The 20,009-nt window shown below is 46.3% G+C and overlaps 1 protein-coding gene across 4 annotated transcripts in view; it reads left to right on the top strand.

Annotated features, from left to right (window-relative positions):
• Positions 1-17,564, top strand: part of LOC134341276 (ubiquitin carboxyl-terminal hydrolase 2-like) — a 60,054-nt gene extending 42,490 nt beyond the window's left edge. For 3 of the 4 annotated variants that reach the window (XM_063039142.1, XM_063039139.1, XM_063039141.1), the window contains 4 exons: positions 3,550-3,628; positions 3,947-4,054; positions 8,945-9,059; positions 16,639-17,564. In XM_063039142.1, coding sequence (XP_062895212.1) covers positions 3,550-3,628; positions 3,947-4,054; positions 8,945-9,059; positions 16,639-16,726 — 390 coding nt within the window. In that variant the 3' untranslated portion in view covers positions 16,727-17,564. Of the gene's footprint in view, positions 1-3,549; positions 3,629-3,946; positions 4,055-8,944; positions 9,060-16,638 lie in introns of those variants that run through there. The other variant, XR_010016740.1, reaches the window with a different exon arrangement.
• The last annotated feature ends 2,445 nt before the right edge of the window (positions 17,565-20,009 follow it).

Here is a 20,009-nt window from a genome sequence, read left to right as displayed (position 1 = left end):
TCCTGTAATTTGGTGACCAAAACTGAACACGATACTCCAGATTCGGCTTCACCAATGCCTTATACAACCTCATCATAACATTCCAGCTCTTATACTCAATTCTTTGATTAATAAAGGCCAATGTACCAAAAGCTCTCTTTACGACCCTATCTACCTGTGATGACACTTTTAGGGAATTTTGTATCTGTATTCCCAGATCCCTCTGTTCCACTGCACTCCTCAGTGCCTTACCATTAACCCTGTATGTTCTACCTTGGTTTGTCCTTCCAACGTGCAATACCTCACACTTGTCAGTATTAAACTCCATCTGCCATTTTTCAGCCCATCTTTCCAGCTGGTCCAAGTCCCTCTGCAGGCTCTGAAAACCTTCCTCACTGTCTACTACACCTCCAATCTTTGTATCATCAGCAAACTTGCTGATCCAATTTACCACATTATCATCCAGATCATTGATATAGATGACAAATAACAATGGACCCAGCACTGATCCCTGTGGCACACCACTAGTCACAGGCCTCCACTCAGAGAAGCAATTCTCTACCACCACTCTCTGGCTTCTTCCATCGAGCCAATGTCTAATCCAATTTACCACCTCTCCATGTATACCTAGCGACTGAATTTTCCTAACTAACCTCCCATGCGGGACCTTGTCAAAGGCCTTACTGAAGTCCATGTAGACAATATCCACTGCCTTCCCTTCATCCACTTTCGTGGTAACCTCCTCGAAAAACTCCAACAGATTGGTCAAACATGACCTACCACACACAAAGCCATGTTGACTCTTCCTAATAAGCCCCTGTCTATCCAAATGCTTGTAGATTCTGTCTCTTAGTACTCCCTCCAATAACTTACCTACTACTGACTTTAAACTCACCGGCCTATAATTTCCCGGATTACTTTTCGATCCTTTTTTAAGCAACGGAACAACATGAGCCACTCTCCAATCCTCCAGCACTTCACCCGTAGACAGCGACATTTTAAATATTTCTGCCAGGGCCCCCGCAATTTCAACACTAGTCTCCTTCAAGGTCCGAGGGAACACTCTGTCAGGTCCCGGGGATTTATCCACTTTAATTTTCCTCAAGACAGCAAGCACCTCCTCCTTTTCAATCTGTACAGTTTCCATGGTCTCACTACTTGATTCCCTCAATTCCATAGATTGCATGCCAGCTTCCTTAGTAAATACAGACGCAAAAAACCTATTTAAGATCTCCCCCATTTCCTTTGGTTCCGCACAAAGCCGACCACTCTGATCTTCAAGAGGACCAATTTTATCCCTTACAATCCTTTTGCTCTTAATATACTTGTAAAAGCTCTTTGGATTACCCTTCACTTTGACTGCCAAGGCAACCTCATGTCTTCTTTTTGCCCTCCTGATTTCTTTCTTAAGTATTTTCTTGCATTTCTTATACTCCTCAAGCACCTGATTTACCCCCTGTTTCCTATACATTTCATACAACTCCCTCTTCTTCTTTATCAGAGTTGCAATATCCCTTGAGAACCAAGGTTCCTTATTCCTATTCAATTTGCCTTTAATCCTGACAGGAACATACAAACTCTGCACTCTCAAAATTTCCCCTTTGATGGCTTCCCACCTACCAATCACATCTTTGCCATGAGGGGAAACTTCTTCACTTAGAGGGTCATGAGCGTGTGGAACGAGCTGCCAGCGTGTGAAACGAGCTGCCAGCGCGTGGTGCATGGGAACACCATTTCTACATTTTCAGAGAAGTTTGGATAGGTACATGGATGGCACGGGTATGGAGGGCTATAATTTTGGTCCGGGTCAATGAGAGTAGGCAGTTTAAATGGTTGTGCCGAAGGGCCTGTTTCTGCGCTATACTTTTCTATGACTCTAAGGGAGTTAGGAGAGCCAGGTGGGGCCATAGATTAAAGAAAATTCCATCAATCGAGAGCAAGCGTATAACAAGAGAGTAGGGAAGACTGCTCAAGTATAAAGGAGAGGATTTGTGCTTGAAGTTGGAAGATGTGGGTGAGATCTTAAATGAGTACTTTATATCATTATTTACCAAAGGGAAATAATGTAGAGGATAGTGAGATCAGTGTGGAGTGTGCTAAGTGGTGGTTTATTTCAAGATTAGGAAAGTAGTAGTGTTTAGTCTTCTGAAAGACATGGCTGGATAAGTCCCCATGGTCAGAATATATGGCAGATTATTGAGAGAGGCAAGAGTTGAGATTGCTGGCGCCTTAACCATGATCTTTGTATCTTTGCTAGCCGCAGATGTAGTGCTGGTGGACTGGTGAGTAGCTAATGTTCCTTTGTTCGAGAAGGGAAATGGGAATAATCCTATAAACTACACGCAGGTGAGTTCCATTCAGTAGTAGAGAAACTAATGGCGAGGATTCTTAGGGATAGGATTTCCGAGCGGTGTGGTCTGATTAGGGACACTGATCATGGTTTTGTGTGGGGCAGGTCATGTCTGGCTAATCTGACTGAGTTTTTAAAGGTGTGACAACGGTGATTGATGAATGTAATGCAATGAATGTTGTGTATATGGTTTTTAGTAAGGCATTTGACAAGGTTCTGCATGGTAAGCTCATCCAGAACATTCAGATGATGGGAGTCATAGCGACTTGGCTGATTGGATCCAAGTTTGACTTGCCCATTGGTGGCAGAGAGTTGTGGTGCATGGGTCTTGTTCTGCATGGAGGTTCATGACTAGTGGTGTTCTGCAGGGATCCAGACTGGGACCTCTGCAGTCTGTGACACATAGATAATGTGATCGGTGATTGAGTAAGTGTACAGATAATACAACAATTTGTAGGGTTATGGATAGTGTAGAACATTGCCAAAGTGATTAATGGAGTTTAATCCAGCCAAAGGTAAGAGGCTGCATTTGGAAGATCCAACATAAAGGGAGAGTACGCAGTTAATGGCAGGATCCTTAGTAACACTGATGTACTGAGGGATCTCGTACATGGCTCCCTAAAAGTGGTTTGCAGGTTGACAAAGTGGTAAGAAAAGGCAAATGGCATATTTGCCTTTATTTGTCGAAGCATTAAGTTCAAGGGTTGAGTTATATTGCATCTTCATAATAAACTCTAGTTCGGCTTCCTCTGGAGTATTGTTTGCCCCCTTATAGGAAGGATGGGGGAGTTTTGGAGAGTGGGCGGAGGAGGTTTACCATGCTGCTGCCTGGTTTGGGAGACAGGTGCTATGAGAAGACATTATACAAGCTGTATCTGTTTTCTACAGAGAGGCAGAGGCTCAGGGGGATTTGATGAGAGTTTATAAAATTGTGCAAGGACTAGAACAGACAGCCGGTATATTTTCCCCAGCATTGAAATGTCTGGTACTAAAGTGAGAGAGGACAAGTACAAAGGAGATGTGTGAGATGTTTTTTTTTACATACAGTGCAGTAGGAACCTGGAACACACTCCCAGGGATGATGACAGAAGCAGATAGGGGCTTGTGTGGGGAATAAGGATTAAATTAATTTAGAGCCATTGGTTTGACACAACATTGTAGACTGGAGGGCCTGTCCTGTGCCTTTTTGTGCTCTGTGTTTATACATTCTCTCTCTGCAGATGTGTGAAATGTGTAAGCAGAGGAAGAGAAGCACTAAGAAGTTAACAATCCAGAGATTCCCCAAGATACTTGTTCTACGTATCCTTTCCTGGTCAGCTCCAGCCCGCTGTAGTCTATCTCTATCTGTTTCTACCTGCCTTTCTGGCCCTCACTGGGCATCACCATCCCTCTTCCCTTCTTTCTTTACCCTTCTCCATTTCTCCATTCCCCTCTCCCTTTACCCCTCCCCTTTCCTCATCTTACTCCTTCCTTCCTGTGCCCTCTTCTCCATTTCGTTCCCTTTCTCTATCTCTCTCCCCATCCTATTCTCTCCCTCTCCCACATCTCAACACTGCCACCTCCGCATGCAGACAGAGGGGCCAATCCTCTGTTGATTCTCTTTAATCAGCTCCACAGATCTGAATCGATTTGCTTTCAGTCGCTATGCGATTAAAAAATGCACCACCTTTGTGGACTTCCCGTTGTACGGGCTAAGCTTGCGACACTGTGCTGCAGAGAGAGCAGGTGAGTGAACTCGCTGACAGAGTGAAGGGACGGGGTCTCCCCATGAGAGGTATATAACCTGGGGTGGACAGAATGGGTGCAGAGGGAGGTTTCTGCTGCTTGGGAGGAACTGAATCAGAGCAGTCAGTGGAGAGAGTCGCGAGGTTTGCCGTACGGATTCAGAGAATATGTGACCCACCCCCACAGGGAGGGTATGAAGGCAGCAACCCCCAGTATGTTTACAGGGGGATGGGTACACAGATTCACCATTCTTTGGAAAAAGCAGTTCCTCCTCATCTCCGTCCTAAATCTACTTCCCTAAATCTTGAGGCCATGTCCCCTAGTTCTAGTCTCATCTACCAGTGGAAACAACTTTCCTGCCTCTATCTTATCTATCCCTTTCTTAATTTTATACATTTCTATAAAATCTCCTCTCATTCTTCTGAATTCCAGCGAGTAGAGTCCCAGGCAACTCAATCTCTCCTCATAGTCTAATCCCCTCATCTCAGGGATCAACCTGGTGAACTTCCGCTGCATCACGTCCAAAGTCAGTATTGAATATCCTTCCTCAAGTGAGGAGACCAAAACTGCACGTAGTACTCCAGGTGCGGCCTCACCAGTACCCTGTACAGTTGCAGCATAACCTCCCTGATCTTAAATTCAATCCCTCGAGCAAATGAGGCCAACATTCCATTTGCCTTTTTGACAGCCTGCTGCACCTGCAAATCAACCCTTTATGATTCATGCACACGCATTCCCAAGTCCCTCTGCACAGCAGCTTGCTGCTATTTTTTACCATTTAAATAATAATCTGATCTTCGATTTTTCCTTCCAAAGTGGATGACCTTGCATTTACCAACATTATACTCCACCTGCCAGACCCTTGCCTATCTACTGTATATCCCTCTGCAGACTCTCCGTATCTTCTGCACAATTTGCTTGTCCACTGAATTTAGTGTCATCTGCAAACTCAGATACACTATACTCGGTCCCCTTTCCGAGATCGTTAATGTATATTGTGAACAGTTGCAGGCCCAGCACTGACCCCTGCAACACACTGCTCACCACTAATTGCCAACCAGAGAAGCACCCATCTATCCCAACTCTCTGCCTTCTATTAGTTAACCAATCCTCTATCCATGCTAATACATCACCCCAACTCTCTGCATCCTTATCTTATGGATAAGTCTTTTATGCAGCACCTTAGTGAACACCATCTAGAAAGCCAAATAAATAACCTAATCTGTTCCCCTCTATCCACTGCGCTCTTTATATCTTCAAAGAACTCCAGTAAATTTGTCAAATAGGACCTGGCTTTCCTGAATCCATGTTGCGTCTGCCTGATGGATCCATTTCTTTCCAGATGCCTCAATATTTCTTCTTTAGTGATAACTAATAGGGTTGGTCGCCAGCCGCTTGACCATGGTTTTCGGTCGGGCACTGGATGCTCGGAGAGATTCAGTGGGGGGCGGGCGCCCGGCGCTCGGCCGGGGGCCGTGGTCGAATGGTCGGCGACTTGGCCGGCTCCCCCACCGGACTTAGTCTGGTGAGGAGGGTGTGAGGACACCCAGCAGGACTAAAAAAAACAAGACCTGACAAAGGGTGGATGAGCTCCTTGTGAGCCAACGGCCATTTTCTGTGGAAGAGATTAAAGCCTCACCACATATCTACAAATCGTATGCTATGCACCTAGTTGGAAGAGACATGATGAACTTGGGCGCTGCACCGTGTGCCTGGACCTGCCCAAGGCCTCTGCCTAAGGAAGGGCCGAGTTTGAAGAAGCGGCCGCGGCTGGAGGCCGACACGGCCTCGGGCTCGAGTTCGGCGGGGCAGCGCAGGGCAGTGCCAAGGCGGCCAGCGAGAACAAGCTGGAGGAGAGGCTGTACTCAGTGCTGCCAAAGAAGATGGAGGTGCGTAGCTGCCAACCCCGGATTCGCGATGGCACCCACTGACTGACTGAGTTCCAACTACAGATGTCACACTAACTGGCCTATAGTTCCCTGCCTTTTGCCTACATCCTTGTTTGAATAGTGGTGTGACATTCGCTGTCTTCCTGTTTGCCGGGACCTGCCTTGTGTGCAGAGAATTTTGGTAAATTATCACCAAAATCTCTGCTATAACTTCTGCCATTTCTCTCAGTACCCAGGGATGCATTCCATCAGGACCAGGGATTTATCTATCTTCAGGCCCACAAGTTTGCTCAGCACTACCTCTTTAGTGATGGCTATTGTATCAAGGTCCTCACCTCCCATCACATCCATAACATCTCTCCTTGGCATGTTAGATGTATTCTCCACCGTGAAGACCGACACAAAATAGTCCTTCAAAGCCTCGGCGTTTCCTCATTACCTAATATCAATTTCCCCTTCTCCTCCTCCAAGGGACCTACGTTCACTTTAGCCACCCTTTTCTGCTTTATATAATTATAAAACCATTTACTGTCCATCTTTTTATCTTGTGCTAGTTTATTTTCATAATCTATCTTCCCTTTCTTTATTGCTTGCTTAGTAGTTCTCTGTTGCTTTTTAAAGTTTTCCCAACCTTCCAGTTTCCCACTATTGGTGACTTTGTATACACGAGCTTTTAGTTTGATACCATCTTTTATTTCCTTAGTTATCCAAGGCTGGCTCTCCCCACCCCTACTGTTCTTGCTTTTAACTGAAATATACTTTTGTTGAGCATGAAGAATCTCTTTGGAACTCTTCCACTGTTTCTCAACAGTCCCACCATATAGCCTGTGTTCCCAGTCTATCCAAATCCTCCCTCATCCCATTGTAGTCTCCATTGTTTAGGCTTAATACACTGGTTTTAGATCAAACTATTGCACCTTCCATTTGTATGAGAAACTCAGTCATACTCTGATCACTCTTTCCAAGAGGATCCCTAACTATAAGATCTCTAATTTTACCTGTCTCATTACTCAGGACCAGATCTACGATGGCACGTTCCCTTGTAGGTTCAGTAACATGCTGTTCAAGAACCACCGCCGATGCATTCTATGACGTCCTCCTCAGGACTGCCTCGGCCAACTCGATTCACCCGATCTATGTGCAGTAAAGTCCCGCACGACAATTGCTGTTCCATTCTTCCATGTCTCAGATACTTCTCAGTTTATTGCCTGTACCACTGTAATGTTATTCAGTGGGGGATAGATAACTCTTACCAGAGATTTTTTTTCCCTTTCCTATTCCTAATCTCTACCCAAATGGATTCAACATTCTGCTCCTGGGATCTAATATTATCTCTCACTATCGCCATGATCTCATCTTTAATTAAGAGTGCTGCCCCCTCTCCTTTACCTTCCTGCCTATCCTTGCGTATTACCTGATATCCTCAATTATTTAATTCCCAATCCTCTTCACCCTGTAGCCACATCTCTGTAATGGCCACTAAATCATACCTCTTTGTACTGATTTGTGCCACAAGTTCACTGACTTTGATTTGAATACTACAGGCATTCAGATAAAGTGCCCTTACACTCATTGTGCTTTTAAAATCTTGTAATCTTTTTCTCTTTTGCACTTAACTTCTCTTTACTCCACTCTAACTTTTCTCTTTTTCATCTCTTGCTTTTACTTTATCTTTATCCACACTTTTCTCTTTTACTTTATCCATACTTTTCCAATCTGTTGAACCCACCCCTGTACTATTTAGTTTAAAGCCCTATCCACAGCCCCATTTAAGCAATTTGCTAGGATCCAGGTCCCATCACAGTTCAGGTGGAGCCTGTTCCATTGGAACAGCTCCCTCTTTCCCCAATACTGGTGCCAATTTCCCATGAATTCAAACCCAGTTCTCCCACACCAATCCTTGAGCTACACATATGCCGATTTACAAGTGGCTCGGGTAGTAATCCAGAGATTACCACCTTTTTGGTTCCGCTCTTTTAGTCCCTAGCTGCTTAAATTCCCTCAGAAGAACTTCTGTCCTCGTTCTACCTATGTCGTTGGTACCCACGTGGACCACAACAACTGGATCTTTCTTCTCCCACTGCAAACTCTTCTGCAGGTCTGATAAGATGTCCCAAACCCGGGCACCAGGCAAACAACACAGCCTTCAGGGTGCTCTAACCTTGCTACAGAGAGCTCTGTCTATTCCCCTGACTATACCTTCCCCAATTACCACTACAGTTATTTTCTCTCCCACCTCTTGAATGTCTCCCTGAACTACGGTGCCACAGTTAGGTTGCTCATCCTTCCTGTAGCCTCCACTCTCATCCACACAGGGAGCAAGAATCTCAGACCTGTTGGACAAGCTCACGATCTGAGGCTCCTCCAGTACTGTCTCTTGGATCCCACTCCCCACCTCACTCACAGTCACACCCTCTTGTCCCTGACGACAGACCGAATTTGAGGCAGCTAATCTAATGGGTGTGGCTACCTGCTGTAACAGAGCGTCCAGCTAACTGCCCCCCTCCCTGATTGCCGCAGTGTTTGAATCTCAGATTCCAAGTCATCGAACTTTCAGCCTGAGTTCCTCGAGCCGCCAACACTTGCTGCAGATGTGGTCACCAGGAACCACAGTGGGGTCCACCAGCTCCCACATCGTGCAGCTACAGCACATCACCTGATCCTGCGTCATCCCTACTTTATTTAATTAGCTGTAATTTAGTGATTTTTTAATCAACCATTACAAAAGCTTTACCTGCTATTCACCTGTGTCCCCTCACCAAAGCCTCAAGTTCCCACTCCTACACTGATCCACCCAAATAATGGCCGCGCTGCTCTGACCCTACTTAATTTTATTTGTTCCTGCTAATGAATCATGAATCGATTGATCCGCCACTAATGCACAGAGCACGCGAAACACTCCGTTTTTGAACTCTTCACTCTGACCTTTGCGAATCTCTCTCTCTCTCTCTCTCTCTCTCATCGCTTGGTCCGCTGCTAATCACCCCATGCATTTCCACAGGTAACAGTGTCTACGACCTCTATGCGGTATGTAACCACATCGGTACTGTAAACGGAGGGCACTACACTGCCTACTGCAAGTCTGCTGGCAAGTGGCACGTCTACAATGACTCCAGGTAGGCACAGCCGGCTGCCAAGACCCTCCCTCGGGCAGGGGGCAAAGAGACAAGCCCATTACCTCCCCCTTCAGTGATTCCCACTCAACCCCTAATTAACAGCCTCCAAGTGTCCCACTCTCGAGACTTCGCGGATGTCCCACATTCATGTGGGCCAGTATTGAGCTGTTCCACCTTCCAGTCTGAAGATGCTGCATGGTAGAAAGTGGAAGACAGGGCTGTGTTGATGCACAGAGGGATCTAGCTGTCCCTACACACCAGTCACTGAAGGCTAATGAGTAGATGGTAGGTTGGACTGCACTACAGAAAGATTTAACTCTGGGAGTAAAGACATGGTCTCTATCATGGAGACCACACCTGGAGTACTGTGTCCAGCTGCTGTAAAGGAGGGACAAAGATGGAGAAAAGATATCTCCACCCAGAGGATAATGAACCTGTGGGACACTCTGCCCAGTCACTGAGTTCATTCACAGTACAGTGGGGAACATTTCTGAATATTACAAGGGACAGCAATAGGGCAGGAAATTGGAGCTGAGGGAGGTGATGGTCTGCCATCTCATTGAGAGGTGGCCATGCTCTTGTGTCCAACACCTCCCAGTCTCCAGGTGTCCCGGGCACCAGATGTTCTCTACTCCAGCTGGCCTAGTCTCCAGATGTTCCAATCTTCACGAAGCCAGTTATCCAGAGATTGTCTCCATACCACCGTTGTTTCAATCTCCAGATGTGCCATCATTTCAGACATCCAATCCACTGTTGTGATGTTCTCCCTAAACAATATTGCCACTTGCCTGCCTCTTTGACCTCCACCCTATCACCCGTGGTAATTACACCAGAATACTGAGACGCCAGTCCTGCCCATCCTTCTGTCATGTTTCTTTAATATCCAGTCCCAAGTTCCTATCCAAGCCCTGAGTTCATCTCCTTTTCCTGCAGTTTAGTCCACCTGGCCTTCCCTGCTCCTGTTTGCCCTCTCTAGTGGGATATCAGCAAGTCATAAAGTCATACAGCACAGAAACTGACCCTTCAGCACAACTGGTCCATGCTGTGCAAGGTGCCCATTGTAGCTACTCCCATTTAACCACGTCTAAACCTTTCCAATCCATGTACTTATCCAAATGTCCTTTAAGAGTTGTTATTGTAGCTGCCTCAACCACTTCGTCCAGCAGCTCATTCCACATACCAACCACCCTCTGTGTAAAAACAAAAGATGTCTCCCTCTCACCTTATACCTCCGCCCTCTTGATTCTTAATTCTGTGACCATGGGAAGATTGTGCACAGACACCCTGTTTATGTCCTTCATGGTTTTGTACACCTCTATGAAACCAGCCCTGAGTCTCCAACACCAATGTCTTGTGCAACTGCAACATAACGTCCCAACTTCTGTACTTAGTCCCCTGACTGATAAGGCCTTACTGACCGCCCTGTCTACCTGTGTTGGCACTTTCAGGGAGCTACATTGTGAAGCCTGACAGGGGAGCGACAGAGATCCTCCCCATAGTGAAACAACAGCGGGGAGCAGGGTGTGGGTGAAGACCCATGACCTGCAGTAGTACAGACTCAGTGTGGGAAGGTGTTTCCTCCCACCTCCTGTATCAAAAGCCAGAATCAGAATCACAATGAGATTTAATATCATTGGCATACGTCATGAAGTTCATTAACTGTGCGGCAGCAGTGTACTGCGATGTATGATAAACATAGAAAAGAATCTGTGAATTACAGTAAGTACAATTGCAAGAAAAACTTTGTGAAACCTTTGCAATTACATGATTTTCTGCATAAATTACTCATAAAATGTGGTCTGATCTTCATCTAAGTCACAATAATAGACAAACACAATCTGCCTAAACTAATAACACACAAACAATTATACTTTTCATGTCTTTATTGAACACATTTCTTAATCATTCGCAATCCAGGCTGGAAAAATATGTGAACCCTTGTATTTAATAACTGGCAGAACTTCCACCAAACATTTCCTGTAGCTGCTGAGCAGACTTGCAGAACAGCAAGGAGGAATTTTAGACCATTCCTCTGTACAAAACTGTTCCGGTTCATCAATATTTCCGGAATACCTTGCTACAATTTTGAATTCATTGTTCCCTCAACAACTGCAAGCTGTCCAGGCCCTGAGGCAGCAAAGCATCCCCAAACCATAATGATGCTTCCACCATGGTCCACCGTTGGGATGAGGTTTTGGTGTTGGTGTGCAGTGCCCTTTTTCCTCCAAACACAGCAGTGTGCATTTCTGCCAAGAACATTGTCTCAGAAGCATTGTGGAACATCCAGGTGGTCTTTTGCAAACTTGAGACATGCAGCAATGTATTTTTCGGACAGTGGTCGTTTCCCTGTGGTGTCCTTTCATGAACATCATTCTTGTTCAGTGTTTTTCTTATAGTGGCCACATGAACAGAGACTTTATCAAGTTCTAGAGATTTCTGCAGGCCTTTTGCTGTTACCTTTGGGTTCTTTTCCACCTCCTTCAGCACTGCACGTTGCACTCTTAGTGTGATCAGGACACCCACTCCTGGGAAGAGTAGCAACAGGACCGAATTTCCTCCATTTTTCTTACTGTGGACTGAACACTCAGGTCTTTAGAAATTTTTTGTAGCCTTTTCCAGCTTCGTGCATCTCTACAATTCTTCGACCATAAGACATTGAAGCAGAATTAGGCCATTTGACCTGTCAAGTCTGCTCTGCCATTTCACCAAGGCTGATCCAATTTTCCTCTCTGCCTCAGTCTCCTTCATTTTCCCCGTATCCCTTCGAGCCCTGACCAATCAAGAATCTCAACCTCTGCCTTAAATATACTTAAAGACTTGGCATCAAATGTTGACTGTGGCAACAAATTCCACAGATTCGCAACTCTCTGGCTAAAGAAATTCCTCCTCATCTCCATTCTAAAAGGATGCCCCTCTATTCTGAGGCTGTGTCCTCTGCTTTTAGACTCTCCCACCATAGGAAACATCCTCCCACATGTACTCTTATCACTTCAACATTCGATAAGTTTCATAGGAACATAAGAAATAGAACATAGAAATCTGCAGCACATTACAGGCCCTTCAGCCCACAATGTAGTGCCGACCATGTAACCTACTCTGGAAACTGCCTAGAATTACCCTACGACCTAGCCCTCTGTTTTTTCAAGCTCCATTACCTATCTAGATGTCTCTTAAAAGACCCTATTTTATCCGGCTCTACTACTATCACTGCCAGTGTGTTCCATGCACCTGCCACTCTGTGTGGAAAAACTTACCCCTGACATCCCCTCTGTACCTACTTCCAAGCACCTTAAAACTATGTCCCCTCGTGCTAGCCATTTCAGCCATAGGAAAAGGCCTCTGATTATCCACATGATCAATGTCTCTCATCATCTTATAAGATAATGGAAGGAGCAGGAGTCGGCCATCCAGCCCGTTGAGCCTGCTCCGCCATTTAATAAGATCATGGCTGATCTAGGCATGGACTCACCTCCACCTACCTGCTTTTTCCCCATAACCTTTAATTCCCCAACTATGCAAAAACCTATCCCACCTTGTCTTAAATATATTTACTGAGGGAGCCTCCACTGCTTCATTGGGCAGAGAATTCCACAGATTCACCACTCTCTAAGAAAAGCATTTCCTCCTCATTTCTGTCTTTGAATCTTGAGGCTATGTCCCCTAATTCTAGTCTCAACTACCAGTGGAAGCAACTTTGCTGCCTCTATCTTATCTATCCCTTTCATAATTTTATATGTTTCTATAAGATCTCTTCTCATTCCTCTGATCCAATTTCAATGAGGTCACCCCTCTTTCTTCTGAATTCTAGTGCATACAGGACCAGAGCCATTAAACTCTTCATATGACAAGCCATTCAATCCTGGAATCATTTTCATGAACCTCCTTTGAACCCTCTCCAGTTTCAGCACATCCTTTCGAAGATAAGGGGCCCAAAACTGCTCTCAATTCTGCATGAGGCCTCACCAGTGCTTTATAAAGTCTCAACATTACATCCTTGCTTTTATATTCTAGTCCTCTTCTTCTAAAGTCTTTTGAAAGTTGTTTGAATCAACGCATGGTGCACATAAACAGATCTTTCTTGAGAAGAGCAGGCTCTGTCAGTACCTTGACCTTGTGTGTCTTGTTTATAGGACAGAGCACCTCTACAACCCACAGCTCCAATCTCATTGACTGGAACACCTGACTCCAAATAACTTTTGTAGAAGGCATTACCCCAGATACTTTTTTTTTGTTTTTTTTAAACCTAGATTGTGGTTGTTTAAATGGTGTGTTCAGTATTAATGAGAAGTATAATTGTTTGTGTGTTATTAGTTTAAGCTGATTGTGTTTGTCAATTACTGTGACTTAGATGAAGATCAGACCACATCTTATGAGTAATTAATACAGAAAACCAGGTAACTGCAAAGGGTTCACAGACTTTTTCTTGAAGGTGTATAAATTTTAAATGGTTAAATTAAATAAGTAGTGCAAAAACAGAAATAAAAAAAAGTAGTGAGGTATATTGTTCATGGGTTCAATGTCCATCCAGAAAACAGATAGCAGAGGGGAAGAAACTAATAGAAACATAAGAAAACCTACAGCACAATTTCAGCCCACAATGCTGTACCGAACACGTACTTACTTTAGAAATTACCTTGGGTTATCCATAGCCCTCTATTTTTCTGAGCTCCATGTACCTAACCAGGAGTCTCTTAAAAGACCCTATCAAATCCACCTCCACCACTGTCGCTGGCAGCCCATTCCACGCACTCGCCACTCTCTGCAATAACTTACTCCTGACATCTCTGTACCTACTTCCAAGCACCTTAAAACTGTGCCCTCTTGTGATAGCCATTTCAGCCCTGGGAAAAAGCCTCTGACTATCCACACGATCAATGCCTCTCATCATCTTATACGCCTCTATCAGGTCACCTCTCATCCTCCATCACTCCAAGGAGAAAAGGCCAAGTTCACTCAACCTATTCTCATAAGGCATGCTCCCCAATTCAGGCAACATCCTTGTAAATCTCCTCTGCAACCCTTTCCATGGTTTCCACATCCTTCCTGTAGTGAGGCGACTAGAACTGAGCACAGTACTCCAAGTGGGGTCAGACCAGGGTCCTATATAGCTGCAACATTACCTCTCGGATCTTGATGAAGGCCAATGCACCGTATGCCTTCTTAACCACAGAGTCAACCTGCGCAGCAACTTTGAGTGTCCTATGGACTCAGACCCCAAGATCCGTCTGATCCTCCACACCGCCAAGAGTCTTACCATTAATACTATATTCCATCATCATATTTGACCGACCAAAATGAACCACCTCACACTTATCTGGGTTGAATTCTATCTTCTCAGCCCTGTTTTGCATCATATTGATGTCCCGCTGTAACCTCTGACAGCTGTCCACACTATCCACAGCACCCCCAACCTTTGTGTCATCAGCAAATTTACTAACCCATCCCTCCACTCATCCAGGTCATTTATCAAAATCACAAAGAGTAGGGTCCCAGAACAGATCCCTGAGGCACACCATTGGTGACCAGCCTCCATGCAGAATATGACCCGTCTGCAACCACTCTTTGCCTTCTGTGGGCAAGTCAATTCTGGATTCACAAAGCAAGGTTCCCTTGGATCCCATGCCTCCTTACCTTCTCAATAACCCTTGCATGGGGTATCTTATCAAATGCTTTTCTGAAATCCATATACGCTGCATCTTGTGCTCTACCATCATCAACATGTTTAGTCACATCCTCAAAAAATTCAATCAGGCTCATAAGGTACAACCTGCCTTTGACAAAGCCATGCTGACTATTCCTAATCCTATTATGCATCTCCAAATGTTCATAAATCCTGCCTCTCAGGATCTTCTCCATCAACTTACCAACCACTGAAGTAAGACTCACTGGTCTATAATTTCCTGGACTATCTCTACTCCCTTTCTTGAATAACAACAACCCTTCAATTCTCCAGAACCTCCCCCGTTCCCATTGACAATGCAAAGATCATTGCCAGCGATCAAGCTGTTCCTGAATTGCTGAGTGTGTGCCTTCTGGCTCCTATAGCTCCTCCCTGACGGGAGCAATGAGAAGAGGGCGTGCCTTGTTTTGTGGGGGCCAGCAGACTAGTTGGCCCCTCTGGACCCCAGCCTTCCCATTGAGTTCAGGAATGGTCTGACTTTGTCCTCATCTCTGCTTCCCTGCCTGTTCCCCACAGTGCCTGATTGCTAAAGCACGTGGGAGAGGTACAGATGGAGGGCTAAGGCCCTTGGTGTGGTGAGCGTGGGGACACAGGAGGCTGTGTAAATGGAGAGAGCGGACAGAGGCTCTGGCATGAAGGGAGATGACATCCCCATACACAGAACACAGGAAGCCGGCACGTGGGGACAGTGAGTCATTCGCAGGGAAAGTGGTCATCTGGTGTTTATCACAGTGGCAAGGGTCTGTAACAGTGGACTGGGGTTGGACCTCACCTGGAGTACGGTCGCAGTGCTGCTGCTTTTGTTGAAGGAGAGACCCCTGGTGTTGGGCGCAGGGCAGAGCAGGGTGACTGGGACCACCCCAGGGTGCTCTCACCAGCAGAGGCTGAGAAGGGTGGAGTGGTGCTGGCTGCAGGAGTGACTCAAGAAATCAGAGATGCTGAGGGGCCGCACCGAGGAGATGCGAAGAGGTTCCCTCCAGTGGAGAATGGAAACGGGAGCTGGGGGTGTCTGGGAATATGGGGGTCTGCCCAATTCTTACCGTGAATCTGTGGAACGTTGAAAAGAGAGCCCCACCCTGTCACTGAGTGTGTTCTGGTTCCAGGGGTCAGCCTATGTTGGGGGGGGGGAATAGGTCAGGGTGGGGAACATGCAAGGAAGTGGTCAGACCGGCCATGATCTCAGAGGGAGGGCAGGGAGCAGGAGGGGCTGAACGGCCTATAGGCTCTGAAATCAGTTTTACCATTTGGGAGGTGAGAGGAAAATGCTTCCCTCACTTGCCTCCACCCACCCACACTGGGTCTGTACCTATGCAGGACATGGGGGGGGGGTGGTTCTCTGTCTCTCTCTGTTCCAGACACCTTCCTCTCCCCTTTAATCCATGCCTCAGTTCCTGTAAACCTCTGTTCCCGGTCTCAAGGAAATTGCTTCTTCCTATTTACTCTGCCCAGACCCCTCACCATTTTACACCTTCCACTGTCTCCACTGTTCCTGGGGAGACAAGCCCAGCCTCTCCCATTTCTCCTCAGAGTGACAGTGTTTCAGTCCGGGCTGGAACACTTAATTCTGCATTCTGTTGTTTTCCCTTGAACTACCTTGATGCACTGTAGTGTGAAAACGATATGCATAGATTACATTCAAAACAGTTTCTTACCATGTCTCGGTACATGTGACAATTTACCTTCTAGGTCAAAGCAGCCATTTGATTGGCAACCCCTCCAACACCCCAAATACTCCCTCCCTCCACCTGCCTAACTCTCCTTCTCTCCAAAAGTGATGTGTGCTTGTCAGAAAATGAATCGATATCCCTTTCCCCTCACTTACTGACTCTCTCGCTCTCTGCCCCTTCCTCCCCCCTCATCCACCCTTTACTCCCTCCCCTCTTCCCCACTCTTCCACAGGGTCTCTCTCATTCAGGACAACCAGGTTGTCTCCAGTGAGGCTTACCTGCTGTTCTACGAGTTGGATCAAGGTGTGCCATCACGGTGAGATTCGAAGAGGATGTCGGTTAAGCTGGGTCATCTCAAGGCACCTTCCACCTTGCCGACACGCCGGAGATTTAACCAGAGGCAGAGAGAGAGAGAAGAGCAGATTAAAGTAATGGCTTTGGGCAGTAGCTGTCTTTGCCTGGTCTGCCTGGGGCTGGGACGGGGAGGGTGGGGTGGGAATGGATCATGGCCAGGATAGGGAGAGCAATCACAAAGATCCCAGGTTGCATCCCCATCAGCTTACTGACCCCTGGCCTCAATCATCTCCCGCTGACCCCCTGATTCTGCCCAATCCCTGTCTGCGGTCACTGATCTATAACCCTGACCCTGGTTACTAACCTCTCCCCAGTCACTGACCCCTGATTCTGGTCACTGATCCCTGTGTTGAACTGACTTGGGGGCTTTTTATCTCCCTCATGATCATCTGATGACAGTTTTTCTCATCCCCTCCCCCCTCCCCTCTCTCACTCCGTCTATCCCCTCTCTCTTGATCTCACTATCTCTCCAAAATTTCTTCATCCCTCTTACTCTTCCACATCCTCGGTGGTGAAAGCAAAAGGGCTTCAAGAACTAAGAGAGAGATTGTGAGGAGTCCCCAGGGCAGCAACTGGGCACAGCCACCCTCAGCTAGTCCATCCTCCCATGCTGAGGTCACATGTAAACTGCATAACTTCAGTTCCATCTCCTCCTCAGCCTCTACCTTTGCCCCCCTCTCTCCACATCACCCTCACTGTTTACTGTAAATATGTAAATACAAATGGTCGACTGTAAATCTTGTGACAGTATCAAGCTGTACAGAAAGATACTACCTGTGCACACAAAATAAAATATTTTCCAGTTCTGTCTTGTTTCTGTTGTTTGCACCTCGTGGTTTGTTCTCTGGTCTCTGAACCTTATCACAACCACTCATTATCAATGCTCTTAAACTATTTTCCATTCAGAGTTTCAATGTCAACAGTCCTGCTGCAGCTGCAGACCTGGTCTACTGACCCCTGCCGGTGTGATTGTGTGAATGAGACAAGGGATGGTATTAACCTGATGTAGCACCATCTTCCCCTTTATATGTCAGCATCACTAAACTGCAGTGACTGTTTACATATGAAAACACAAGAGCTTCAAGGGCTAAGAAAGAGGTTGTGAGGAGTTCCCCAGGGCAGTGTCCTGGGCCCAACCACCTCTAGCTGCTCCATGAGAACTATTCTTGCATCCTGAGGTCAGGAGTGGGGATGTTCACTGGTGACTGCGCAATGTTCAGTTCCATTTCCACCTCAGGAGGTGAAGCAGCTCCTGTCTGCATGCAGCAAGACCCAGGCGATATTCAGATATGGGCAAAGAAGTGACAGGTTCATCACACCACACAGATACCAGGTAGTGACCATCCCCAGCAACAGAGAGTCTGACCAACTCCCCATGATATTCCCATTGTCCAGTCCCCCCACCATCAATGCCCTGGGGTCACCACTGACCAGAAACTCAACTGGACCAGGGGTCACCATTGACCAGAAACTCAACTGGACGTGTCACATCAACACCATGTCTACAGCGGCAGGTCAGAGACCAGGGATCCTGTGGGAGTGACTCACCTCCTCACTCCCCAATGCCTTTCCCACATCTACAAATCAGGAATGTGATAGAACACTCTCCACTTGCCTGGGTGAGGGCAGCTCCAACAACCAGGGCAAGGAACTTCTCAATCGGCTCCCCAACCACCTCCTGAAACATTGGCTCCCTCTGCAGCCCTAACACTCCCCTGCCATTTCTGATATGCTGTGACTACAGTGCCCACCTCAAAGTTACTATTTACACATCACTTTCCTGGACAAATGATTGCCATTTATTGTGAGGGACAGAATAAGCCCTCACCTAGACAGCATAGGTCAATCAGGCACTATATGATTCTGCCGTCTAAGTTAATTTGGGTTCATTGCAAGTCTCAATGAAGGCAAAACGCTACAGTCTACCTGAGTATTATCAAAGATTTTCACATCGTTGATTCATAACCAGTGAAATCCAGAGGTTCAGTGTTCCATCCATTGCTTCATTTTGTAGGCAGTAGTGATAACCAACCAAATGTGTGGTCACAGAAACAAGCCTTGTAGTTGCCAGTGAGGAGGAAAGATTCCAACCATGGTGAGACAAATTGGGTTTGGACAGGAAGGAGGTGACTGTAGTTAACACATAAATATGTGGTGATGGACTGAAGTTGCAGGACTGGGGTCTGGGGTGTAGAGGGACGGAGGAAATGTCTGTTCACAGTTCCTTAAAGGAGTGGGACAACAGGATCCAGGGCTAGAAAGGCAGGTGGTTCACATTCTCCCAGCTGAGCCCACAATATAAGGGAGGGGATGGTGAAGTTAGTCTGACACTGGGGGAAGTTGTGGTCACCACATCCGGAGAGAAACTGGGTCCCATCAGATGGTGGGGGGGTGGGGCAGAGGTTGTGAGGAAGTTGCTGAAACAAGAATACTATCACTGTGAGGAGAAAGGGGAGACAGAGAAGGGGTGTGAATCGGTGATGAGTCTAGACAGAGTAAATACAAAGGAGCAATTTCACTGAGACCAGATGCAGAGATTTACAAAAACTAGGGCAAGGATTAAAGGAGAAGAGACGGTGTTTCCCCAGAGGTTGGAGGTCTGAGATGCACTGCTTGGCAGGGGAAGAATCAGAAATAGATTTAGTATCACTGGCATGCAGTATGTTGTGAAATGTGTTGTTCCGCAGCATCAACACATAATAAAATCTAAAAATTACAATGGAACTATCCAAAACTAGTAGAAAAATAGAGAAAAACATAGTGAGATAGTGTACATGGGTTCAATGGCCATTCAGAAATCTGATGGTAGAGGAGAAGAGGCTCTTCCTGAAACATCGAGAGTGTACCTTTGGGCTCCTGTACCTGCACCTTGATGATAGCAATGAGAAGATGGCATGTCCTTGGTGATGGAGGTCCTAAGTGATGGATGCCACCTTGTCAAGATGTCTTCAGTGCTGGGGAGAGTAGTGCCCATGATGGAATTGGCTGAGTTTTCAACTATCTATAGCCTTTTCTCATCCTGTGCAGTGACCCCTCCTTACTAGACAGAAATGCAACCAGATCAGTACATCTGTAGAAATTTGAGAGTTTTGGTGACAAGACCCTTTCCACAGTTACACAGCTGGGAATGGTGAAGAGCTGCAGACTACGGAGGACCCAAGATGAGATGGGTGAGGTGGAGGGGAGGGAAGCACAAGTAGAATGCTCCCGATGTTATATTTGAATGCACTATACAGGAAAAGGCAGATG

This window comes from Mobula hypostoma (assembly GCF_963921235.1).
Source record: "Mobula hypostoma chromosome 13 unlocalized genomic scaffold, sMobHyp1.1 SUPER_13_unloc_1, whole genome shotgun sequence".
NCBI lineage: Eukaryota > Metazoa > Chordata > Chondrichthyes > Myliobatiformes > Myliobatidae > Mobula > Mobula hypostoma.
Note: the sequence above shows the minus strand (reverse complement) of the source record. Positions and strands in the feature narration are given on the sequence as shown.